We start from the raw sequence: 26,512 nt of genomic DNA, 5'->3' as shown, positions 1-26,512 counted from the left end.
GAACGGAGGGACCGCTTGTGAGCCCTGTCCCGTCCTCGCTGCCCCCCACCCCCTCCCTGGGAAACACCTAGAACGGAGGGACCGCTTGTGAGCCCTGTCCCGTCCTCGCTGCCCCCCCACCCCCTCCCTGGGAAACACCTAGAACGGAGGGACCGCTTGTGAGCCCTGTCCCGTCCTCACTGACCCCCCACCCCCTCCCGGGGGAAACACCTAGAACGGAGGGACCACTTGTGAGCCCTGTCCCGTCCTCGCTGCCCCCCCCACCCCCTCCCTGGGAAACACCTAGAACGGAGGGACCGCTTGTGAGCCCTGTCCCGTCCTCGCTGCCCCCCCACCCCCTCCCTGGGAAACACCTAGAACGGAGGGAACCGCTTGTGAGCCCTGTCCCGTCCTCGCTGCCCCCCCCCACCCCCTCCCTGGGAAACACCTAGAACGGAGGGACCGCTTGTGAGCCCTGTCCCGTCCTCGCCTGCCCCCCCCACCCCCTCCCTGGGAAACACCTAGAACGGAGGGACCGCTTGTGAGCCCTGCGGACGGGGCTCCGGATGGACGCAGCAGAGGGTCACAGAAGCCAGCTGAAGAGAGGCAGTGGGGCCAAGCTGACCACGAGGGCCCGCCACGCGTCCACGTGAGCCACCCGGGAGAGGGCGGTGCTGGCACCTTGAAGTGGACGTGGATGTGGTCCCTGAGCACGTCCACAGCGGAAGAACTTGCGGCCGCAGATCTCGCACGTGTACTTCTTGTCGCCGTGGGTCAGCAGGTGCTTGTTCATGTTGCTTCTGCAGGAGAACACCTGCGGGCAGAGGAGCGGGGCCTGACCAGCCGCACCAGGCACGAGGACGCGGTACGTGTCCCCGGTACCCTTCCCACGAGCGGACAGGAGCGAACGGTCGTCTAAGTACGAGCCCACATTACCACGGAGACCTAACCGTCCTCTGGTCTCCACTACCAGCGGGATTCTGCTCAACTTCACTCGCTCACTTAACTACATCACTAGGATGGGGCCCGGGAAGAAGCCAGTAAACACAGAAAGGGCCGCAATTTTCTGAAACGTGGCATCAGAGAAGAATTCCATCCTCTGTGCACCGGGTGTCAGCACAAGTCACGTCCACTGCCCACGTCCACGGCTGTTTCCAGCTGTGATGGGGGTGGAGACACAGGCACTGCCCTCTCCTCGGCCGCTGGGGGCCGGGCTGGGATGCGGGGGCCCCGCGGCCTCCGTCACGGAGCTCAGGGGACAAACCAGCAGCAGAAGCCACCTGCGGGCCCCGCTGGCCTGAGAGTCTCCGTCTGGATGGCCAGTCCTGGGGGCCACGTAAACCCAGAGCGTAGGTGTCCTGAGCCCGTCTGACCCCCACCACTCCAGGAGGAGAACACGAGAGGTGAGTGAAGGGAAGCGATTCACAAGGAACAGGAGGCTACTATTTTCATGGTGACACGGGGCCAGCCACCCCGTGACCACACCCAGGGTGCTGGGTGGGAAGCTGACTCAACAGGAGGGGAAGACAGGCTCCTGGGGAGGGGCAGGGGCAGCGGGTCAAGGCAGACAGGGGTGAAAACAAGAAGTCGTCGGAAGCAGCAAAGAAGCCAGTGTTAGAAATATCTGAGCCTCACCTTGCCACACACGGGGCATCCCGAGGGCTCCTTCTTGTAGCGGACCAGGTTCTCGCCGCCGGCGTCCAGGTCCTCCCTCTTCACCCGCCGCACTCCTGCAATGCCCGCCCACCCAAGCAGGAGAGTGAGTACACACGGCGCGTGCGTGCCGGGCACCTGCCACTAGGCCAGTGTGGCCGCCTGGGCGGTGGGGGCAGGGTCGGCGGCACCAGCGAGCGCGTGAGGGACGCCCAGCACAGGACGCGGCCGCGCTAACCACGTCTCCTCCCGGCTCCAGGGAAGGAACGGCTGCGTGTGCCCATGGGAACCAGGGACGCGGTTCGTGCATCTGAAGCGTCTGGAAACACAAGGGCAGCGTGGGTTTGGAGTTCTACAGTGTGGAAGGGCGAGCCGGTGCTGACACCAAAGAAAGGGCTTTCCCTCCATTCAAAGGCTCAAGGCAGAGGTCGCATCCTTAGGCGTGACATTTTTTCTTAAAAAGACACCAATATTCATCCTTGCAAGTTAAATCGGTTGATCAGGGAGAGAACGCCTACTGACGATAAGCCCCTTGGGGTTTTAAGACGTAACTGTTCATAACTGGGATCGCCACAGCTTTTTAGAAGTTTGCACGAAACAGGTAATCTTTGAGTAAAAGACAGAAGTTCGCTCTCATCGTTTCTTTCTACACAGCTGACCCCTTCTGGAACCTTCCCGCATCCCATGGTGTGAGTGCAGAGGTGGACTTAAGAACACCCAGCAAGCTGGACATGAGTACGTCATTCTCCAGAAGGCTCCCAGTGGCATAAAACGCATCAGATCTGAAGCAGTGCTCTGGACGACGAGCCAACGAAAAAGGAAAAGCCACGAATGTGTTAGTTCGTTCCTGCGGAAAACGATCTGACTGGTGCGTCAGTTGTAAAATGCGGTAGAATCAAGCCCGGGCACCTGTCTGTCAGGGAACGCTGAGGGCGGCGTTGACAGTGACGGGCTTTACCGGGAGGGTCTGCCTCAGCCACCCACCAGCCTACAGGGTCGGGCAGGAAGCCTATCCCTGCTGCACAGGTGAGGAAACTGAGGCCCAGTGGCTTGCCCAGGGCCATCCACTCACTAAGTGGGCACCAGATTTGGCTGGAGAGGCCCAAGGGCACCACCCACGGGTCCCAGAGGGAAAAGATCTCCTGAAGCCACAGGAATGACAGCCAGGTCAAAAAGTGGAGGGCGAAAATTATACAGAATGTGCCTCGTCTTATTTCGAAGAGGCGTAATGACGGGAGTACGCACGTCTTTGTGCGGAACAGTTCCAGTTCCATGCGACTCCGCTTTCTTTTTCGGCAAGCCTGTACCTCATCCGCAATTCTTTTCAGACTTTCTTATAAAGGTGCTCTGGTCAGTGTCACTTACTGAGGGCTGGTCAGCAAGAGACAAGGGGCTTCTAGAGGAAAAGCCAGCATTATCGCAACTAGAAAGCCAATTTAAAGAGGGTCTGTCTGGGGTGCCTGGGTGGCTCAGTCGGTTGAGCGTCGGACTTCGGCTCAGATCGTGATCTTACAGTTTGTGAGTTCGAGTCCCGAGTCGGGCTCTGTGTTGACAGCTCAGAGCCCGGAGCCTGCCTCGGATTCTGTGTCTCCCTCTCTCTCTGACCCTCCCCCGTCTGACCCTCCCCCGTTCATGCTCTCTCTCTGTCTCAAAAACAAAAAACATTAAAAAAAATAAATTAAAGAGGGTCTGCCTGAGCCGGCTCTGACACCAAGTCTGGGCGTCACCCGCAGCCCGGGTGCGTCCCCGCGACTGCTGTCTGCGCCTTCCCACTCGGGGATCCTGTCTGCGCGGCTCCGAGCCTGCCCTGTGGGGCCACCCCACTCCTCACATCCATCGTCTCTCACTCCCCGTCCCACCCCGGAACCGACCCCCCCCGCCATCCGTCTTCCTCTTGTACCTGGCTTCCCGTGAGCCCACCACATAGGAGCAGTCCCCCCGGCTCCCCTGCTACAAACGGCCTGGGCCATCTGGGGCCCGCAGGGAGGATGAGGAATGAGGGAGAAACTACTATGGCCCCAGCCAGCAGCATCTGCCCAGAACGTTTTGCTCCGTGCACAAGACTGGAAACACGCCCCATACGCAATTTCATATGCTGTTTTTCCCTTACTCTCTGTCATACTGAAAGCAGTAAATGCTTTATTAGGTGCAGAGTATTCAATCCTATAAAGAATCAGTTTTTTGGGGCGCCTGGGTGGCTCAGTCCGTTAAGCATCCGACTTCGGCTCAGGTCATGATCTCACGGTCCGTGAGTTCGAGCCCTGCATCGGGCTCTGTGCTGACAGCTCGGAGCCTGGAGCCTGCTTCTGATTCTGTGTGTCTCTCTCTCTCTGTGCCCCTCCCCTGCTCATGCTCTGTCTCTCTCTCTCAAAAATAAGTAATTAAAAACAAAAAAACCCAGTTCTTTTTTTTTTTTTAGACTCCTTCCCCACCGCAGAACATTTAGGATGTTTCCAAGAGTTCCCACGGACACACAGCACTGTTAAGGCCCCGAGGTACCTCTCTGTGCCTGGGGATGAGGACTCGACGGTGGGCGGGGCCAAACCGCGCAGGGGAGGCGCCCGCCCCACCCCGTCCCAGGAGCTCACAGGCAGGGCAGGCAGGCTCACCTTCCAGGTGCCTCCGCTGGTGGTCGAGCATGACGTCCTTGCGGTAGAACATTTTGTTGCAGACCTCACAAGCAAACTTCTTGTCCCCATGCTTCTTCTTGTGCTTGGAGAGGTTACTGTTGGTGGAGAAGAATCTGAAACACATCTCACATTGGAACGTCTTGTCATCTGTCCAGAGAGCAAGCAGACACACGGCAACTTTTAGGTAAATGACACCGACTGCAGGATCGGCATCCCGGCCGTGAGAATGGCAAGGAGGCCCCGGTGACAGGCAGAGGCGCACGAGGGCCACACGGCCACGAAAAGCCATCGTCTGCGCTGCGGGAGCCCAGGGCTGAACCAGCTGCTCCTCGCCGGGGAAGACAGACACCAGCTCCTCTCTGTCACCGCCACCACACCCACAGGCCCCCTCCCCTCCCCAACCACCTGCCTCCGGTCATCCGGGTGTGATTCTGCAGTAGAGAGGGCTGAACCGCCACTGGCTTGGCCCTCACCCTCCACCCACCCCGACAGCAGCCCCAACCCCCAACCTGCGTCCTTCCCGCCCCAAGGCTGAGCCCCCACCTGCTCCTCTGCAGCCCGCCTGTCACCTGCCCTTCTCTGCCACCTTCCCACCCCCCACACACAAATGCCCGATTCCCGCCACCGCTCGCAGTCCTGTCTTGTTCTAGATGCCTCTTTAGCAGGCACACCCCCCCCCCCCACTCCCCACCCCACCCCCACACCACTTCTGGGCTGGGACTAAGCAGCACAGCTGAGCCTCCCTCCCAGGCAGGTGGCCCGAGTCCTGGGGTCTGAGAGCCGCAGAAGGCGCAGCACTGTCCCCGGGGGTCAGCTTTCTCTGTCACGAGTGCCACCCGGTGCCTGCACTCCTAACTGTTCTCGACGGCTCAGCTGACCGGGACCAGGCTGCCACAGTGCAGGTGGCTTTTCCTGCCGGGGCACACACAGGTCACCAGTGCAGGAGTCCAGACGGGCGCCTGGTCCCAACGGCCACTTTCTGCCACCAAGTCTGCATTTATGTTTCAACAAAATGCAGCAACTAAGAGCAAATGCCTGCTACTTGGGACGTGGTGCACCGGGACATGGGATGGTGGGTTTCTGGGACAGCTGTGCTGCAGGGGGTGGGGCGCTTGGACGTGAACCCACACTGTTCTCTAGGTCCACACATCCATAAGCTTCTCCCCATTCGTAGAACTCCTTGGTTTAACGGTCTATGGGAGACACATTCTCCTAACTTGAAGGATGGAGAAGAGTAGACGGTATGCAAATGACCTATGACACAAATGAGCTAGTCTCCAAGTTGTTCTTGGTTTTCTTTCTTAATATTTTTTTAATGTTTATTTTTGAGAGAGACAGAGCGAGCGAGCAAGAAGGGGAGGGGCAGAGAGAGAGGGAGACACAGAATCCGAAGCAGGCTCCAGGCCCCGACGCAGGGCTCGAACCCACGGACCGCGAGATCATGACCCGAGCCGAAGTGGGACGCCTAACCGACTGAGCCACCCGGGTGCCCTGTTATTCTTTGGTTTCCATCGGAAACTTCTAACTTTGGAGATAGAGAGAAGATGCACCTTAATTCACTGCTGCGGTTAGTTCTATATAATGAAAAGAAAGAAACGCCTGGTTTAACAGGCCCTTTATTTGACATGTACCGATAGCTGTTCTGACTCCTTTTATTACTTTGTTTCATTGGTCAGATAAAAAGAGGCCAACTTGTCCCCCCTGTCTTGAGGCTACCCCACCAGACACCGGAGGGCATGGGGACATTGCTCCGCACTCCTGCAGAGCCGCAGGTGGCCACATGGGGCGCCATCCTGACTCTGGCCACGAACGCAGCTTAGGCTCCTGACAGGCACTGCATCCGTCAAAAAAAGCTGGGGGGGGGGGGTGCCCCAGATTTGAGGGCACTCCTGGGGTGCACAGCTCAGAATGCATGTGCGCCTGGAAGCTTCCGGGGCCACCACTTCATGCCGTGGACGGTGCGGAGCAGGTGGAGCTCAGAAAAAACGAGACTCGCGTGCCCTCGGAAAAGCCCCGTCACAGGAGCAGGTGGCCACACGGGGCGCCGTGGACAAACAAGCCAGGGCTCCAGCCCGAGCACAGGACGGGACCCAGCAGATGCCTGGGAGCAGGAGCTGCCCCGCGGGACAGGCGGTGGAGGTTTTACCTAAAGCTGCTTAAAGGGTCTGAGACGGGACGTGAGAACCAGCCCACAGGTACAAGGGGTGCACGGAGGGGCCAACAGGAAAGGGGTTCGGAACCAAAGGCCAAGGTAGCAGGCGTCTGAGGCCGCCTGCTGCTGGGCCCCCCTTCTCGGCTGTGCTGGGACTCGCCCGTCACCCCCCTTCTCGGCTGTGCTGGGACGCCCCCGCTGTCTGTCACCCCCGCTGTCACCCACCCAGTGCTCTGTCTACTCCCTTCTGGGTGGGAGCCTGAGCTCAGCCAGGGCCTGAGACGCGCGCCAGGCCCCGCAGAGGCCCCCCCCCCCGGCTCGAGGCCTGGGCAAGCGTGCGACACACACGAGTGAGTGAGTGAGTCCTGCGCTTTCAGGACCCGCGGACAGAACGGGCTCGGAGCAGAACCGGTCAATGGCACGGCGGCACCACGGTCCCGGAGGCCGGCAGGCTCGGTGGGTAACGGAGGGTGGCCAGCGGAGGGAGGGCCTTCCAGCCAGTGAGATGGAGCCCCCGTCCTGACGCTGTTGCGCACCCCCCCCCCCCCACACACACCTCCAGGAATGTCTCACGCGGTCCGGGAGCACCCCGCGCCTCTCGGCCCACCGCCCACCTTTCTCGGGACAGCCTGGGGGTGGGGGTGGGGGGAGGGGGCAGGCACAGCCTCTCCCGGAGGCCAAGAGGCCGTTTCCACCCGTTTCCACCCATGGCTCTTTCAGAATCAGTAACGACCGCTTCAAGGGGCCGCGAACGGAGGGAGGGGCCGCAAGTGCCCCGGCTGGTTCCGGAGCGCTCCGGCTTCCGTCCAGCCGGGGGGGGGAGGGGGGGGGGGGGGGGAAGCGCCGCGAGGGGGGCGCCCGCCTCACCTGTCCCTGCAGTTGTGGAACTCGAGGGCGCTCTCGATGCGGAACGTCTTCTCGCAGGTGCCGCAGCTGGTACCGGTACTCACTGTCCACCTGGCGACAGGGGCGCGCTGTTGAGGGGCAGGGGCAGGGGGCAGCTCCACCTAAGGACGCAACCCCGACCTGCCTCTCGCGACGTCCCGGTGGGTAAGGTCTCCGTCCCCGCCTCTGGTCTACTTTGCCGTCCTGTCTCTGTCGTAAGCCTGCTCTACGTCACCGTCCTGCTCTATGTCACCCTCCTGGTCCCCGTTCCTGTCCCTGGTCTATGTCACTGCCCCGGTCTACGTCACCGTCCTGCTCTACGTCCCTGCCCACTCCTCTCCTACAAGATTTAGGAACACGAGCAAGCTCTTACTCTCACCATCCAACTGCCCTGGAAGAATCCCCGTTCGGGTACCGCAGGGCGAACGCCAGCCCAGGGGCCCCTCCCCCGCTCCTCCCGCCCCCACCCCCCACCCCGCTGCCCCTCCTCCCCCTCCCCGGGGACCCCGTCTTCCTTCCCAGCAGCCCGTCCTGCCCATCGCCCGCTGCACCTCCACAACCAGCACGAGAGCCCGGGCCCCACGCACCTCGTTCCTGCTGTGCTTGTAGGAGACGTGCTGCTTCAGACTCTCCTTGCGGCTGAACAACTTGGCACATTCCTCACACTTAAACAGCTTGTCACCTAGGAGCCAACCGACGAAACGCTACTTCACGACTCCGGGCATTACCGGGGCTGCGCCCGCCCGCCCCTCCCCCCCCCCCCCCCCAACCGGGTCCACGGCCACCTCTCCCCCGGCGGGCGTCACGCGGGGACTCACCGTGCGAGCGCACGTGCCTGCTGAGGTTGCTGCTGTTCTGGAAGATCTTGCTGCAGACGCTGCACTGGTAGACCCGCCTGTGCTCCCCCAGCTGCCTGACGAGCTTCCTGCGGATGCCGTGCCGGCTCGACAGAATGAGACTCCTCTTGAGGGTGATGGTGGTGCTCTGATGGTGCGGGAACCTGCCAGGTCAGACAGACACCTGGTGAGACAGGGGGCACACTGCGTCGTTGGGGAAGAAGCGCGAGCTCACAGCCATCTCGGGAAGGGCTCTTCCAAACCTTCCCAGCTCGCCGCGAGGAAGGAGGGAAGGCACTCGGGCACCGCCCCGGCGTCAGGGGAATCTGGACGGGAGACACAGCTTGATCGTCCAGCACGGCCATGCTCCTGACTGCATTTTCACTCTGGCCACCAGGAAGCTCTCAGATTATGCCCCGGGAAGATCCCTGTTCTCTCGCTTGGCCTGGCCTCTGCTCTGTTTTGTACTTTCTCTGACCCTGATTTTTAAAAATTTCTTCTCCCTCTTAAACGTCTTTCTGACGGCAAGCCACAGAAGTCCTCTGGGCAGTCAGACAGGGAGGTTAACGAACAGGTGACCCCCTTTCCGACAGCACACCGGCCCCGGTCTGCACGGGATCCGGGATCAAACGAGGCCAGGCACATCGTCAGAACGTTAAGAGGCACTCCAAAAAAGCCCGAAAAGAAATCAGCATCAGCTTATTCCACGTCAGAGCAAAGATTTATCCAGGAATGACAACTAGAATACAAAATATTTTCCTTGTTCACAAAAAGAAAAGAAGAGAAAAGAAGAAAAGAAAAGAAAAGAAAAGAAAAAAGAAAAAAAGAAAAGAAAAGAAACAACAAGGTGTTAAATGTACAGAAACTTCTGTGACAGCAGCACTGTTCCCAACAGCCGAAGGTGGGAGGAGCCCAGGTGCCCACTGATGGAGGAATCTGTCTACGGGATGGGATGCCAGCCTCGAGATGGAAGGACAATCTGACACCTGCTGGCTGAGCCTCGAGCACGGCATGCGGAGTGCCACGGGCCCGTCACAAAAGGGCCGGCATCGCATGCCAGCGCCCAGGCCGGGACCTCACACAAGGTACGTCCGTCTTCACGGAGACAGGGACGGGAGGGGGTGCCGGGGTGGGGGGAGAGGGACATGGGGAGTTAGCGTTCCATGAGGACAGAGTTTCAGTCCCGGAGGATGGAAAGTTCCAGAGACGGACGCGGCTGGAGGCTGCACAGAGCGCGGGTGCACTTAATGGCAGCGAACTGTGCACCCAGGAGAGGTTCAGATGGTCAACCGTCCGTGACGTACAGCTCACCACACACACACACACACAACCGCTTTTAACTGTCTTCACAGCGGACGTGGCATCACGCTCCCGAGTTCTGGAAGGATCCTGCCGCTCCCCAAGGACACCCGCTTCTTTCCCCCAGGAGGGGCGCCTCCCCGCCCGGGGGCACCTCCCGTCCACACGGCCGCCCCGGGAGCCTCAGCAGGACTCACTTTGGCACTGAAGCGGCGTCACCGGTGGAGGTGGCCAGCTTCCCCAGAACCAGCTCCATGATCCGCTCGTCCGGTGCCGCCGTCGCTGGCTCATCCGGAGGGACCTCGGTGACGATCTCCGCCACTTGCTCTGCGTGAAGGGGACGCGACAGCCGTGTCATCGCCGGGGCGGGGGACGGGACACGGCCAAACCAGGAAAACGCACCCGAGCGGACCGCAGCCAGGCCCACGTCGTAGACACGCGTCGCGAGACGCACGCGGGAGGAAGGAAGGAAAGAAGACTAGCAACGTGGCGGAATCCACGTAGCTACCGGTTTCGAAAGAGCAAAATGTTACTCTCAGCTCGAAACTGAAGTTATAATTTGTGATCTTTTCTAAAAGCAGAGCGGTTAGGCCGCGATCTCAGTCCCTTTCACACCAACCCCAAACAAAACATCGTGATACGTAACGGGATCTTTCAACTTACTTAGTCCTAACGGAGATTTGGAAACCTTGACTTTTAAAACCAGACCGGCCACCCTGAGTGTGTTCAAAAGCGGACCATCGTGTTCTACGAGGGCCAAAGGCCAAATGATTACGGTAACAGGTGTCCTGGCCCGAACCTCCGGACAATGAACGACGGGAAGGTAACACAGTGGCTTCTGCCACTTTACCTGCTACACGTCTTCCTAATGCAACTAATAATGAGGGAAAGAACCACTTAGAGCTCTCAGCTCCCCCTCTCGTCTTCTCCACCTGTTTAGGGAGAGACAGACACACTGCGCAGGGGAAGCTGAAGCCGCCTGCCCATCTCTCAGTTCCGACCAGAACACGGACCGAGAGCTGGCTGCAGAAGACGGTGAGCCCATATTGGGTGAAGGCTGCTCTCTGAATTCTTTTTCATTCTGGCTCTCAGGAAAGAAAACCAGGGCTCTACCAGACAGCAAAGGAAAGCTCTCAGCGGTCAGCACGAAGGCAGTGAGGGGACCCAGCCCCAGCGTCACAGCTCGTCCTTACGTGTGACACCCCCCAGGGGTCTGCTGGCACCGGGCCGTGCTGGCAGAGGTCATGAGAGGACCGAGGGGGCACAGGCCCTGCGCACCCCAGAGAGTGGGTCAGAGTCCCTCCAAACTCAACCGGGGATACCATCACAGAGAATGGGAGCAGGCCACAGGCCCAGGCGACAGGGGAGTGGACGGCCGGGCTTTCACACAGTGAACCCACGCCAGAAACCCAGCATGGGTGCGTCTCACTCCACACGTCGCATGTAAGACGCTGGGCACAGAAAGAGGGATTCACGTGAAATCCCACGACGGACAAGGCTAAGTCACGCAGACAAGGAAGAAAGTCTGGGAGATGGTAAGGTTCTCTGTCCTGACGGGGCACTCGTGACACAGGCGGGCCCCTTGTCAACATTCACAACCTGCACACTTTGCAGTGGTAACCATGCTTATACAGGAATTGTGCTCTAAAAGAACTGATTTAGAGGGAAAGGGAAAGGCCAGGTTCCCCTCCGTATGGCCTGTCTATCCTGAGTTTTCCTATCTGCTGGTTCCCCCTCTCAGGACCACCCCCACCTGATGGCCCCCCCTCCCAAGGCCACCCCCGCCTGCTGGCTCCCCCTCCCAGGGCCACCCCCGCCTGCTGGCTCCCCCTCCCAGGGCCACCCCCGCCTGCTGGCTCCCCCTCCCAGGGCCACCCCCGCCTGCTGGTTCCCCCTCCCAGGGCCACCCCCGCCTGCTGGCTCCCCCTCCCAGGGCCACCCCCGCCTGCTGGCTCCCCCTCCCAGGGCCACCCCCGCCTGCTGGCTCCCCTTCCTAGGCCTAGCCCTCACCTGCTGGCTCCTTGCCTTCTATAATGTCTAGTGGCTGCTCAGGTTTTGATGCTTTGGGTTTTCTCCCTCTTCGAGGCTTTTTCTTCTGCTCTTTGGTGGCACTGACACTCTTGGGCACTGCAGGAGGCTCCCCCCGGGGCATGTCTGCTTCCTTCTCGGGAGCGGCTTCGTGCTGGCCGGCCGGGGGAAGGCTTTTGGCTTGTTCCAGGTGGCCCAGTAGATGCTCTGCGGGAGAGGGGAGCACATGCACGCGGACGCTGAGGCAGCCGGCGGCGTGCCCACTTCCTCCCCCCCCCAACCCCCCGTTCTGTCTGTCTGTTTTTAACTTCATTTGCTGACCGTGTGTCCTCTTATAGGCCAATTAACTATTTCCACTGCTCTTGCAAATAAAAGCATTTTCACTGCGCCAAACAGGACTACTATTTAAAAAGCAAATTAGGTGGTAAAAAGAGGGCCAGTTCAGCACGCGCCCACGCACACAGCTTTATGAACACACAGGCATGCGAACACACGCCCGTGCAAGCAAGTGCTGTGCAAGGGTGCACCGACATGGTAACGTGGCTGCCTCTGGACGGTGACATTCCAGGCAGACCTGTTCCCTTTCCTCTTTACACCCACTCACGTTCTTTAACTTATATGGTGAATTCGTAATACAATTACTTAAAAACGCGGCCTCTGAAGGGAAATGATTCCGCGCGTGACAAACTGAATGGTCTTTAAACACCCTTTTGCTCTCCTCTCAACTGAGGAAAGCCCCCCGAGGCCTCCCAAGAAGAGAGAACGACGAAACCACAGGGAACAGGCAGGCAGGGGTGGCCACGGAGCTCAAGAACAGACAGGGTCTAACCACGGAGGTAAGCACGGCTCAGGCCGGCCAGACGGCGGGGCAGCAGCAGGGCCGGGGAGGGGCGGCCCACCAGGCACAAGGGGACGGACGGTCCAGGGGCCGAGGGTGCCTGGGCCCAAGGCTGGGCCAGGGGCGACTCCCCCTGCTGTGATCTCAACGGGCTCAGCACAGGCCTTCGGCGCAAAGCGGTCGTCACTTCCCTGTGCCGTATTTAGGGCCACTTGTGCCGGGGGAGTGCCCCCAAGGAGCTGGGTCGTGGGAGGGAAAGAAAATTAACAAGCAAACACAGCTAAAGTAACGTGACGCGTGCTACAGGAAGGGCCTGGCACCTGGGCCACACGGCGGAACTAGGCGGCCATGAGCCCACCTGGCTGGGGACACTTGGAAAGCCTGGATGACACAGAGGCCCCAAGTGACCCTGGGCGCGCAGCGGGGAGGTCGAGGCTACATGTCACGGCAGGTGCGGAGGAGGCCCCGCGAGGAGGGCCTGGGGGGCTGACGCGTGTGGCTCTGGGGACGCGGCTGGGGTCCACGCGGCCGCTCACATCCGGCTGGCCGCGCGTCGCCACCTATCCACAGGGACGGCGTGGACGTGCCAGCACAGTGGTCGCCCACCCCGGGGCGCGCGCGCCGGGCTTACCGTTCAGGAGCTGCAGCTCCAGGAAGGTGGTAGAACACACCTTGCACGCCCACTGGCTGGGCTCCCGCTCCACCGTGGCGCCGCCTCCGGGGCTGCCTGCAGCTTCGAGAGAGCAGGGGCAAGGGTGACCCACAGCAGCTCGCGCCCCCAGGGCCCAGGGCCGCAGGGGACGGGCCTGTCCGCACACCCCCCTCCACCACGGCTCGGCGCGTTCGGCGTTCCAGCTGCCATTCCCGGAGCCCTGCGTGCGTGGACGCCTTCGGTCCCCACGGGTGTGCCCATTTCACGGGGGAGGAAACCGAGCACAGAGAGGGGGGGCCGGAGCGGCCCGACGAGGGATCCGTCACGGGTCACAGACGCGGGACCTCCTCCGAGAAGCCAGACCGGTGGGAGCACACGCATCCCTTACAAGACCGAGGGAAAAAAAAAAAAACGCAGCCTGCAGATTAAACGGAACTCCTCAACCTCTTTCTGGCTCCCATGAGAGACGGCAGAGCCCGAAACAGGCCGTCGCTGTGGCCCCGGCCCGTGTGGCCGCACCTCCCGCTGGAGGTCGGCCAACACAACTTTCTGTGATGACACCAGGGCTCTGAAAACGCGGCGTGTCTGGGGTGCCAGCCGTGTGTGGCTGCTGCCCCCGTGGATTCGAGTGTTTAGTTTTGTTTACTTTGCACTAGAATTTCAACGGCTGCTACCCAGGGCAGGTGGCCACTGAGCAGCCCCCGTGGTCCCTCTTCCTCACACGCCAAACAAATCTGGGGACGGTTCACGCCACAGGGGAGGCCCTGCCTGTGAAGAGGGGAACTGTGGCCTCCTTTTAAAAACATTACTGACGCTCCCGTGGGACCTCAAAGAAGGGGATGCTCTAAGCGAGCCTCCGTTCGTGGTGCCATCGGGCAGCCGCCAAGGCTGGTCTGGGGCCACGAGCCCTCGCCACCAGCGCCACTCGGCCACTGCACCGCACGACCTATCGCGTCACCCCAAGGGCCACGCGTGCAGCAAACTCCTGGGTTCTTGGGAAAAATCACCCAGAGCTGCCATTGCACGTGCATTCGGCCCCAGGACAACCCACGCCTCTCTCCGTAGCAAAAACGTGCAACAAGCTTGCAAAGAAGAACGAAAGCGAAAGACCGCAGCAGGCCACTGCTACAACCGCTGGTGTGTATTCTGCGCGTCCTCCTAAAGTAACAAGGAGGGAAAATGTTACGCTGAAACGGCCCGAGCTCCCCAGGGCGGACCCTGGGGCAGCAGGGTGGGGATGGGCCAGCCAGCCCCCTCTGTTCTCCCTCCTGCCTGTGAGTCCCCCGAGTGAAGACGGGCAGGACGAGACCGCGAATGAACGGGCGCCAGAGCTGAATTCCCGCTCCTTGCTCACCCTCCCAAACACACGCGGCTCTTCGGAGGCGAAGGAGACAGGGGTATGTGGTGGCTTCGGGAAGGGACGCCGAGGGGTCAGCTGGAAGGGCACCCGGAGTCGAGGCCCTTTCTTCTGGCCCCAGCGAGCCGCCATCCCCAGTGGGACGGTCCCCACCCCCGTGATGGGGATTCAAATGAACCTGACACGAGAACATGCCTGGCTGATAGTCAACAGGACTAACTAGGAGAACGAGTCACGGCCGCTGTCCCCTCGTCTGGGGAAGAACTCGATTTCCAAAAACTCTCCCTAAAAGATCACAATTTTTAAGAACAAAAATCAGCCAACAATCAGAAGGCAGCTCTTGATTGCCCATCACTTAAATATCCAACAAAAAAGAAACATCGAGGCAACAGCGACACCTCACGGCCACAAATACCACGAATATGCCACAGACGAGCGATAGAGAAAACGCTTGAGAGGGGCTGGGCGGGGGGCGCCTGGGGCCTCGGCCCGTTAGGTGTCCCACTCTCGATCTCGGCTCAGGTCATGCTCTCTCGGTTCATGGGTTCAAGCCCTGCGTCCAGCTCTGTGCTGGGCATAGAGCTTGCGTGGGATTCTCTCTCTCTCTCTCTCTCTCTGTCTCTCTCTCGGTCCCTCCCCTGCACTCTCTCTCTCTTTCTGTCTCTCTCTCGGTCCCTCTCCTGCACTCTCTCTCTCTCAAAATAAATAAACATTTTTAAAAAAAGACAAGGGGTGTCTGGGTGGCTCAGTCAGTTAGGCGTCTGACTTTGGCTCAGGTCATGATCTCGTGGTTCGTGAGTTCGAGCCCGTGTCAGGCTCACTGCTGTCAGCGCAGAGCCTGCTTCGGATCCTCTCTCTCCCTCTTTCTGCCCCTCTCCCGCTCTCTCTCTCTCTCAAAATAAACATTAAAAAGAGAAGACGGGGGCTCCTGGGTGGCTCAGTTTGTTGAGCGTCCAGCTTCAGCTCAGGTCCTGATCTCATTCGCGGTTCATGAGTTCAATGCCCGCGTTGGGGACTCTGCCACAAGCCTGTGGGCGCGGAGCCCACTTTGGATCCTCCATCCCCCCCTCTGCCCCTCCCCTACTTGCGTCCTCCCCAAAATGAACAAACATTTAAAAGGAGAAGAAGAAGAAGGCCTGATGAGTTACAAGCCCACAGGGAAACGAAAGCAAGCGACAGAACGCCACGCACAGCAGGACCTCGCCTGCGTGAGAACGCAGGGCCTTTCTGAGGAGCAGAAGACACGGACGGGGCAGGGGCAGGGGCAGGGGCCGGGGCTCCAGCGCAGAGCCGCAGGGGCGATAAGGATGCTCTCTATCTCAACGGTGGCACGGCTTACACAACTGCACGCCTCTGTCGAAACTCTGAGCTGTACACCGAAAACTGCTGTTTGAATGTAGGTAAACCATACGTGAGCCGTGCTCATTTTTCTCACGTACCGTAAGATGCCAGCAAAAATGCCAGGGTCATTAAAATGGGGACTTGAAAGTTCCCCAAATGCGATTAAGTGTGTTTATACTCGACCTTGCTCATTACAAGAGCAGTTTTGAAAAATCTGCTGACAACATCCGGTGACGAGAGCCGACCTGAGCCCCTCGAGCCCACCCATTTACACCCACATGCTTCCCGGGCCTCCGTCAACGGTCCCCAGGCCCAGTTGGTGCACAGAAAAGAAATCAACCGTACTGCGAGCTCAAGAAAAAATGAGAAAAGGGGCCGCCTGGGTGGCTCAGTCAGTGGAGCGTCCGACTTCGGCTCAGGTCACGATCTCAGGGTTCGTGAGTTCGAGCCCCACGTCGGGCTCTGTGCTGACAGCTCGGAGCCTGGAGCCTGCTGTGGATTCTGTGCCTCCCTCTCTCTCTGCCCCTCCCCTGCTCATGCTCTGTCTCTGTCTCAAAAATAAATAAACATTAAAAAAAAAGAAAAGAAAAGAAAAAATGAGAAAAGAAAATTTACTACCAGGAAGAAAAAATAGTAAAAGTTGGTTTGTTTGTTTTTTAAAAAGAGTGTGTCTGCTCCTCTGACTTTGCTGTGTTTGGACCACAGCTGTGCCGTCTACAAAATTGGCTGATTTCTACAACAGATACATTTTGAAGCAAATCTGAAAGAGATAGAATGAAACTGGTGAGTTTTAGCAGTTCTGATGCTCACGGAGAAAGATTCTGAATAACTTCTGGGCAGACAGCTCCTCGTGCCCTGGCCCCCAGCACGATTCTTCTAGAACACACCATGGTCCCTCAGGCCCATTCACCTTGCGTGGCCCCACTGCCACTGGCCCCAAGGTACAGTGATGGCCACAAAAGGCCCCTTCCCTCCCCTGCACTGCAGCGGTCTCAAGGGTGTGCAGACCAGAAGCCTCTGTGGTGGGAGGAGAGGTTAAGCCCTCTCCCTACCTGTCGGACCTGGCCAATCAGAATCACGCAGAGGCCCAGCTTCCTGTACGTTCCAGGCCCCTCTCCACAGGTCTCGGCACCCACACTAGAGTCTAAGAATCGGGCAGTGGTGGGGTCCCAACATATGGCTTCAACCAGGTGAGGCGTCCAGAACTCACACCCGAGACCGCCCAGGGTCCCAGGCACTCAAGGTGTGCAGCCCCAGAGCAGGGTTCTAGAGGCTCCGTTGTGCCAGAAGGGGTTCCTGGGGAAGGGGCTGGTGGGAGGCCCCAGTGGTGGCGCTGTCACCGACCGACCACAGGCACCACGCACAACAGCAGACGTTACGCGTCCTCTGGGGAGCTCCCGGCACTGCCTGAGCGAAGTCGTCGTCCAACAGGTGTAAGAAATAAGGACGCCAACTAACCAACCCCTTAACAGCGGTCAAGAACTTTCAGGACATTTCTAGGAAATACCTGCTTGTCATTGCTCCCAAAACGAAGACTGAAAAACCATCAAAGGTATTTCTGGAATTTCCGAGTGCCTGAGTTGGTTATCTGCTTGCCCGAATCAAATACTCCTTTAGGGGGACCGTGCCCGCCAACTGATGCTGACATGGTTACAGTCGTGTCCCGGGCTCTCAGAAGGAACGCACGGAGGACGACCACAGTCAACTCAGGATTCCCCAGGGAGGGCGGCCGGGACAAAACGAGGAGGGAGCTGTCTGGTTGGGCTCATTTCATTCAACTGCACCTTCTCAATGTCAGCTCCAGATGAGAGGCTTCTCCCGCGGGGAAAAGCAAACGGCCCTGCAACTCCGGCAGGAGGGCAGCCACCTTGCTCTGACTTTGACCTGGAGAGTCGTGAGGGGTGAGACATCAGGCAGGACAGGACTGACAAGGTCAGCCTCTGGTAAAACAAACCCCGATGTGCGGGCTTGGCTGGCCCAGGGGCACAAGGCCGTAAGGAAACCTGAACACGAGAAAACCAGACCGGGAAGACCCCGGCCACCTTGCACAGCGCCGATGGGCCCGGCCACGCCGTGCCCGGAAGCGAAGCCCAGCCCGGCCGGGCACCTCAGTCCTCCCTGGGGCCAGGCCAGGCACCCGGTTCCAGCAAATCCTAGCAGACGGCTTAGGAGCAGCTGGGTGAAAAGCTGTGGGTGTCTCCAAGTTCCTCCTGCCCCCTTCACTATCGACATAACACCCCGTAAATATCTCTGTGAAGGCAGCAAGCCTTTTACTGCCAACGGAGCCAGAGTGCAGGCCATCTGGCCGAGTGGCCCCCACAGACTTTCCCCGAGGACATCCTCAGTGGCTCCCACCCACTCCACCACCCCCAGCCCCTGGTGGGTGGAAGGGTGGCCCTCCGAAATTCACATGCTCCTGCAGGCTTTGGATAGGGTCTCTGCAGGTGCCACTAAGGGCAGATGAGGTCACCCTGGAGCAGGCCAGACCCTAAGTCCAGCGACCGGTGTCCCTCTAAGAGAGAACACAGAGACACGGGGGAGAGAGGTCCACGTGAGGACACAGGCAGGGACCAGGGTGATGCATCGACGAGCCGAGGAACGCCAAGGGCCGCTAGCAGCACCAGAAGCCGGGAGAAGCCTCTAGAAGGATCCAGTCTTGCCAACACCTGCTCCTGGACTTCAGGCTCCAGGGCTGAGAGGCGACCCATTTCTGCTGCTTACGGTCTGCGGTGCCTGGTGTGGGCAGTCGCCCGGACTCGTCTCCTCACAGGCTGCTGGCACAGGGACAGCCAGAAGGGTTCCACCAGGGCGGGGGGGGGGGGGGGGGGGGGAACTCAACCACACGGCACAGACCAGAACCTCACATATGTGAAGACCCTCACTCTACAGAGCTGCTTCGTGTCACGACGGGCTCGGGATCAGGAAACCATTTTGTCAGAATCCTGTGCTGTGGGGGGTCAGAGGCAAAGAGGGTTGTTTCTCCCCCCCCAGCAAGTAACCGTGGCAACAACAGGTGCGTCCGCCCTTGGCGGCTCAGGTGAGGCTATGATCCGCTGAGCTCATAGGCCAAACGTGCCGCACTGGCGGTGACCTCGCGTGGTCTCAGGCTGCACCGCGAGGACTCACTACTGGGCAGGACGGACGGAAGTTCCACGGGCCGCCGGATTTGGGCAAATCACACACACGACCTTCGCTAGGTCCTTCCTGGAACACGTGGGCGTGCACTCGCACACGGACACACGCACGTGAGCACACACCCCAAGGAGGAGGCCGCCGCGAGGAGGCCGGCACCGGCCCCGGAGCCAGATCCGGGTCTGAATCCTGACTCCACCTCCCACGGTGCGGCTCAAGGCAGGTTCCCTAACCTCTCTGTGCTCCGTTCCGCTGCCCCAAACAGAGACAGTCGCCCCAGCTAGCAGGACGGCGGGGATGATCTCCGCCCGTCGTGCCCTAGCGCCCAGATCTCCCAGGGAGAACGTTCCACCCGCCGGTGTCCGGCTGAGGGGCGGGCCCAGACATCTGACAAGCAGAACAGGAGCCCCAACCACGTGGGGTCAAGAGCAGCCCCCTCTGTTCCCCACGCCCAGCCCGCACGGCTCCCCCTCGACCACAAGGCGCCTGTGGGCAGCCAGGGGCCCGGGTCCCGACAGCGAGGCCTGGCGGGAGGCGGACGCGGGACGGGGGGGGGGGGGGGGGGCATGTACCGTGGGCGCCGGAGCAGGCCTGCTTCAGCATGGGCTTGTCCATCTTCTTGGCGTAAAAGGCCGCGTACCACACACGCAGCTCAGCGCCGGGGGGGATGTCCCTGGAGGTGGTGAAGTAGACGTCGTCGCCGTGCTGGTAGGCGGTCAGGTTCTGGTGCTCGGGCCCCGCCGCCGGCCGCACCAGCATCATCCAGTTACAGTCGTCCTCGCTGGACGTGTCGAAGCACACGGGGTGCCCGTCCTTCTGGAACACCTGAGGGTGGGCACGGCCGCCAAGGGGCCGGGAAAGGAACTGGTTATCCGCCCGTCTGCACGTCAGCGTGTGCGGGTGCGTGTGTGTGCGTGTGCGTGTGTGTGTGTGTGTGTGCGTGTGGGGTGGCGGGAGTGTGCTGGGCAGCCAATCCCGAAGTGCTGCACCGGAGGCCAGATCGGGCTCCGCACACAACCTGCTTCTGGGAGTCACCGGGGGCCTGAGAGCCACGCACGGCCAGATGGGAACTGGGCCACGCCGGGCCTACTCAAGGTCCAGGAGCAGCGGCTGGACACCCAAGTTCTAATCGGTTTCCAAGGGGCCATAACGACATAGGAGTTGTATTCCCGGTCCAGGTGGCATCGGGATGATGGAGCTCTCGTCCTTGACCGAATATCACCCGGGCACCTGAGATCTACCCCTGGCCCAGACATCACTGGGACACCTGAGCACTCCACCTGCTCTGGGTGACACGTAGGCCCTACACCTGGTCCCGGGGTCATCCGGACACCGGAAATCTGCGTGTGGCCCAGTGGGAAAGGGGAACGCGTACGTCCTGGGTGGGCACCAGGACACCTGAGTTCCTCCCCGCCTCTGTTACAAGCGTGTCCGGTAACGTCAGTCAGTCCTATAAGCTGCACCCGCACCTGTAGCAGCACAGATACTGGTGGATGGGAACGGGGGGGAGAGACTCAAACGTTCCGAGGCTCCAAGTAACCACACGAGGAGAAAAGGGTCTTGCTTGCATCTTTTCTGACGCAACCACTGCCTCCTTGCTGTAGGAACCTCTGTCTCCCTCTCCTGGGCTTTTCCTGTGGGCGCTCCCCACTGCTAACGGGGTGAAGGCCCCCTCCGAGGACGGAGCCCTCGGAAGCAGAGGGGGCCACCAGGTGCCTGGAACCCCTGGCTGGTGTGGGGTACGCTCTCGGGGAGCCTCCACCCGCCCCACACCCCCGGCCGCACCCGTGCTCGATGCTGATGCGGCAGTGGAAACAACTAGATGTCAGACAGACCTCGACAACCGAGTCACTGAAAGAAGCCAAAGCAAGCACAGAGGACTTTTCCAAAGGGGCCTCAGCCCGACCACATGCCCACAGCGACTGTGTGCGTCCACGAGCCCCAGGTCCGGAGAAGGACACAGTCAGTGGTCTCCGGGGCTTGTCCTCAGGCTTCTCACGTAACCACCTCGCTTTCTTTCCTTTTGTTTGCAAACAAATCTAACAGCTTTCCGTGCTCTCCATTCTGCTGCAATCTGCCCAGTCAGCTCAACTTTTCCAAGAACTGCCTAGAACCTGAGGCCATCTGTCTCCTGTGTGTCCTGAGACCCGCGTCCCTGTGACGGGCCTCCAGCAGGAGTCTGCCGCTGCGGGCAATCGCGAAGGACCGGCACCCTGTCCTCACTGTTGGTGCCACAGACGCTTCTGGAGGCACATGCTAGGGGCGGGGACAGAACAAGGGTCCCGTGGCCTCGTGACCTTCCACCTGTCTTCCTTCAAGAGGTCGAAGTCCTCCCTGCGACTTGCAGCCAGTCTGTTTTTTCCCAATTTCACATAAAAGCTGCCTTTTCTCAGTCTGATGGGCTTTTTAGAGCTGCCAAACTTCGCTCCAGTGTCTTATCGCTGCCTGAACAGAACCCCCTCCCTTCGAAAGCGCTGTGCAAAGTGCCACTCGAGGTGTGCGGGTGTGGAAGTGCCTGGGCTGCCCAGGCCCTGCCAGGGACCTCCCGCCGGCCGCGAGGCAGCCCAGGTCGTGAGGGAAGGAAGGGCAGTGTTCGGGCTCTACTCTCGCACACATTTCAAATGACGCTCTCTTCGACGTTTGGCAAGGTTGGAAATTACAAAAGGCTAGCTTAACTCTGATGTTTTTAGAATGTAAAAACAAACTAAAATAGGGGCGCCTGGGTGGCTCAGCTGGTTAAGTGTCCGCCTTCAGCTCAGGTGACGATCTATCTCACGGTTCATGGGTTTGAGCCCCGAGTTGGGCTCTGTGCTGACGGTGGCGTGGAGCCTGCTGGGCCTTCTCCCTCCCTCTCTCCCCGCCCCTTCTCCCCTTCAAAAACAAACCTTTGAAAACGAAACAAACTAACGTGAAAAGAGAAAACGTTGTCTTGGAAGTAAGCGAGACGATGATCTTTAAAGCTGTCTGAAGACACTTCTCGATCCCTGAACTCGCGGATCCCCCTACGCGGCCGGCAGATGCCCGCCCGCTCCCAGCCCCCGCCGGCCCCGGCCTTACCTTCAGCGGAAAAGCAGATTCCTTCTCCCACTTGGCAACCCTCCTCGACTCAAATGGACCAAACTGCGTTCGCTTGACGAGCTGAGTTACGGCAAACACTCCCTCAGCCCCGTCCTCTAGTCGCCGGATCTCCAGGTTGGAGGGAAGGGATGATCTGGAAATGGAACAGGAGGCCCTCAGTCCCGGAGCGCTGCCGGCTGAGGACAGCCACTCGCACCGGGGACAGGCGGTCAAGAGGGCCCAAAGCTCGCTCTCGCTGGAATACCGTCCTCGAGGCTGATAAAGAGCCTACCATGGACAGAGGCGGGGAAGGCCGCCCGACTCTTTAAAAGCCTAAGCCATTGGAGAGCAACCCCAGAGCCCTGGCAAGACCCACCCAGAGCACACACGGGGCGGGGGTGGGGGGTGGGACATTCACTAAGGGATGTGTTTGAAATCCCCACCCAAGAGACAAGCCACTACGACTACGGCGCCAGTTGGGCTGTGATGGGCCAACGGAGATGAAGGGCATCAGCTCTCACTGCCCCCCCCCCACCCCCACAGCCCGGCGGCGGGGCGGGGGAGCTCCATGCTGAGACACCACGAGAAAAGGAAAAGTGCCACGGCATTCCAAGGACCAGAAAAGCGTTTCCATTAGGTTGAACGGGCCAGTGGCACTGAGGATGTTTTCGCCTAAACTGAGGGTGTCAAGAATGGGGTGCGGGAAGAGGAAGGCCTGTGGGCTGGAACCCCAGCACAAGCCAAGGCCTGGGTAAGCCCGACTCACATCCAGGAGCGGGTCAGACACCAGGGCGCTTGGAGAGCAGCCCCCTCGCAGGACCACGCAGAAGGCCGGGCTGCAGGGCAGGAGGCCCCCACAGAGGGCACCCACTGTGGGACTGGTAGTTGCTGCCAGAGTTCCACGGGCAACAGGCAACCAGTGCAAGTTTTCGGGGAGAGCCGGCAGGGTCCCCACTTCAGGCAAAACTAGTCCTCTGTTTTGAGAAGCTAAGTCACACTGAGAAAAAGTAAATAAAGATGCCAGGAAAACCAGTTGGGAAGCTTCTAGAAACAGCAGCGAGGTAACAATGGCACCTCCGTGTGCCAGGCACCGTACCTACAATCCCGACCACACGTCTGCAGCGGGTACCGTTACTCTGTCCACTCTGCAGATGAGGCCACCGAGGTACGGAAAAGAGAAGGCCTTGTCCCAGCTCAACCAGCTGCAGACCCGGGCTGTGAACGGGCGGTCCCTCAGAGCCCTCGCTCCGGCCCCCCCGGGCGACACGGCCCCCACGCGGAAATGTGGAACAGCAGAGCCACTGGGCCTCCTCCCTCCACCTGCCAGCGTTCTTCCAGAAGCGCTGAGGGCTTCGCCTTGTTACCTGCCCTCGCCGCCCGGGCCCCACCGCAGCCCACCCTGCCCACGGTGGGCATCGGCAGATGGCAGACCGAGATTCGGGCCGCGGGGAAACCTGCAGCCTCGGCCCGCGGGCTCTTCCTCGGCCACCACGCCGTGTCTCGGCCAGCTTGGCCCCTGGGAGCACGGAACTAGAACAAGACATTCACTAGGAAGCCTTCGAAACATGCCTGGGCGGGTGAACAGGTGGAGGGGCGCGGTGAGTGGTGCCGGGGCCAGGGGGCCGGGAAGCTCCAGGCCCTCTCCGGGGGCCTCACCCTGCACATCTCTTCATCTGGCTGTTCACTCATCCCACTTAATCACATCCTGTAATAACCCAGAAACGGTAAGGGTTTCCCAGAGTTCTGTGCGCCACGCTAACGATGTAGAAGCCTCCGAGGAGGAGGCCGCTGGAGCCTCCAGTCTGCAGCGTGGTTGTCACAAGGACAGAGGACAGCCCGGGGCTCGCGGCTGGCGTCTGGAGTGGGGGGTGGGGCGGCCCTGTGGGGCTGAGCCCTGAGCCTGTGGGGCCCCCTGCTGTCTCCTCCCAGCAGGTGTCAGAGCTGAACACCCCTGGTGTCCGAGAACTGCCTGGTCCTGTGCGGGGACCCCCACGCAGGACTTGGGTCCGGGAACCCTCCAAGAGCTCTCCTTTCTGCAGATGCAGAGACGGCGGCGTTCAGACAACCCTGACAGGAAGCGCTGTAAAAACAGCCCGAGGTAGCACTCACCTTGCCCTGCTTAACACAAAGGAGTCTTTGACCATGACCACGGGGCCCAGCTCAGGACATTCGGAGTCGTGGTACTGGCTACAGTCCTCACACCCTGCAACAGACACTGAGTGTCAGGGGGACAGGGAGCCGACAGGGGACACCTGGGGGACATCGCAGGCCCCCTGCCCGAGGGGGGCGACTTACAGCGCTTCGCCCCCCCCTCCCCCGGCAGTGTGAACACGGTGCAAACTCAGGATGTGGCCCCCAAGGAAAAGGCCTTGCTCTGTGGCACATTTCAAAGTGTGCGGTCACCTCTCTGGTGACAAAGAACAACATCTACCAAGGAGTGAGAATAAGTGAAAATTCACCAACGTAACCTGCTTACTAGAAACCTCACGTGTCACGAATCCCTGGCTTCCTTTTCTGAATCAAGTGCCGCCCCCCGCAAAGTGCCCTTGGCCCAAAGTTCTGAGAAAGATGATCCTTTTAAAACCACACACCCCTGCGGGGGCACTTCCCACGCAATCAACTGTGTTCCGTAAAGCGAGCAAAGTCATGTCCACTCAAACAGCGGCAGCTTTTCTGTATTGTGGAAACAAAACGTGGACGTGGCTTTGCCCAGACGGCCAGTGCGACGCCCCACTGCACCCACGGACAGGCCACGGACTACTTACAGATGAACATGATCTCCTCACTCCCGTCTTCGGCCATTTCTGACACCTGTCGGGGAAACAAAGGCCAGGCTGTTAACGATGAGCTTTTTTGCCAAAGCAAGTTTTGAAGACCAACCCTGTCGAAGGTTCCTCGAACTTGTGCGCGGACCTTACGTTGGGCTTTAAAGGCACCAAGCAGCGAGATCCCCTCTACTGTAATGAGGCTGGGGGCTTTGAGAGGTTTCCTCCCCTAAAATAATGTTTTTTAATAAAAGCGATTGATTGTAATGGCCTCTAGATTAGGACATCTTTCTGAACTCGGACTTTCCATCTTTTTTATACTAGCCACGGGTTTCCATTTGTAAAGTACAAGGGTCACCATTTTTAAGAGCTGGTTTCACACTGTCACCTCCATTTCTCTTTCCTCCTTCACTGGACTGTGAATTCCTCAAGGGCAGTTAAGTCTAGGACAACCTCTGTCTTCCTTTAGCCGCTAACGGGTGCCTGACAGCCAGGCACACCCACGAGCAACACACAGCACAGAGGACGAGAACGTTCCAGACCTCCAGCAGACCAGTCACTTCTTCTGTCTTCTGTCGAGCGTGTGAGGTCAGGCAGCGGAGGCGAGGACCCCACTTATTTGAGGGATGATCTGGACACGTTAATTCTAGGGCCCAGATCCTCTGACCTACAAAATGGAAATAAAAACGTTCCCCACATGGAAAGACCTGCACTCTGGAAACCACAAACCATGGATGAGAGAAACTGGAGAGGTCACAAATGGGAAGACCTTCCTCACGAGCCACAACAACAAGCGCTGTCGAACCGTCTACACAGCCCGAAGCAGTCGGGAACGTGCGAACTGCGCATTCAATGCAATCCTATCAAAATACCACCAGCATTTTTCACCGAGCTAGAGCAAACAATCGTAAACTGTGTAGGGAACCACAACTCCCCCCGCCCCCCAAACAGCCAGAGCAACCTTGAAAAAGGAAAAGTAAGCTGCAGGTACCATAATCCCAGATTTCAAGACATACTACGGAGCTGTGGTGATCAGAACCGTATAGCGATGGCACAAAAGGAGACATGCACAGATCGACGGACCGGAAGAGAAGGCCCACAAATAAACCCACAATTATAGGGTCAACTAATCTTCAACAAAGCAGGAGAGAATATCCAATGGGAAAGAGACAGTCTCTTCAACAAAGGGTGCTGGGCAATCTGGACAGCAACATGCAGAAGAATGAAACTGGACGACCTTCCCACACCACACACAAAAATGAACTCAAAATGGATGAGAGACCTGAAGCCATAAACATCTAGAAAAGAGCACAGGCCGTAATGTCTCTGACACTGGCCACAGCAACACTTTTCTACATGTGCCTCCTGAGGCAAGGGAAACAAAAGCAAAAAGAAACCCCTGGGACTACATCAAAATAAAAAGCTTCTACAACGGCAAAGGAAACAGGCAACAAAACTAAAGGGCAACCTACAGAACGGGAGAAGATACCCAGTAACAGGTTAGTGTCCAAAATATATAAAGAACTGACATAACTCAACACTCAAAACACCAAATAATCCAGTTAAAAAATGCACAGAATATATAAACAGATGTCTCCAAAGAAGACGTCCAGATGGCCAACAGACCCATAAAAAGATGCTCAAAATCACTCATCAGGGAAATGCAAATCAAAACCACAGTGGGCTGTCGCCTCACACCTGTCAGAAGGGCTAAAGTAAAAAGCGCAGGAAACAACAAGCGTCGGTGAGGATGTGGAGAAAAAGGAACCCTCGTGCACTGCTGGCGGGAATGCAAACTGGTCTCCAGAAGAGTCTGGAAGTGCCTCAAAAAATTAAAAACAGAATTACCATATGATCCAGTAATTCCACTACTGGGTATTTATCCAAAGAATATGAAAATACTAACTT

At 59.1% G+C, this 26,512-nt stretch overlaps 1 protein-coding gene across 1 annotated transcript in view; it reads right to left on the bottom strand.

Annotated features, from left to right (window-relative positions):
• The window catches only part of PRDM15 (PR/SET domain 15), a 68,043-nt gene that overhangs the window by 22,586 nt on the left and 18,945 nt on the right, over positions 1-26,512 (bottom strand). Inside the window, 15 exon segments of the mRNA XM_053903050.1 lie at positions 661-699; positions 701-793; positions 1,615-1,709; positions 4,242-4,415; positions 7,289-7,346; positions 7,348-7,371; positions 7,887-7,981; positions 8,118-8,299; positions 9,632-9,761; positions 11,445-11,669; positions 12,932-13,033; positions 19,355-19,607; positions 21,840-21,993; positions 23,949-24,042; positions 24,605-24,650. Coding sequence (XP_053759025.1) covers positions 661-699; positions 701-793; positions 1,615-1,709; positions 4,242-4,415; positions 7,289-7,346; positions 7,348-7,371; positions 7,887-7,981; positions 8,118-8,299; positions 9,632-9,761; positions 11,445-11,669; positions 12,932-13,033; positions 19,355-19,607; positions 21,840-21,993; positions 23,949-24,042; positions 24,605-24,650 — 1,764 coding nt within the window.

Source organism: Panthera pardus, unplaced genomic scaffold, assembly GCF_024362965.1.
Source record: "Panthera pardus isolate Hobbes unplaced genomic scaffold, ASM2436296v1 HiC_scaffold_16, whole genome shotgun sequence".
NCBI classification, from domain to species: Eukaryota; Metazoa; Chordata; class Mammalia; order Carnivora; family Felidae; genus Panthera; species Panthera pardus.
The sequence above is the reverse complement of the archived record's forward strand: the minus strand, read 5'-3'. Positions and strand labels throughout refer to the sequence as shown.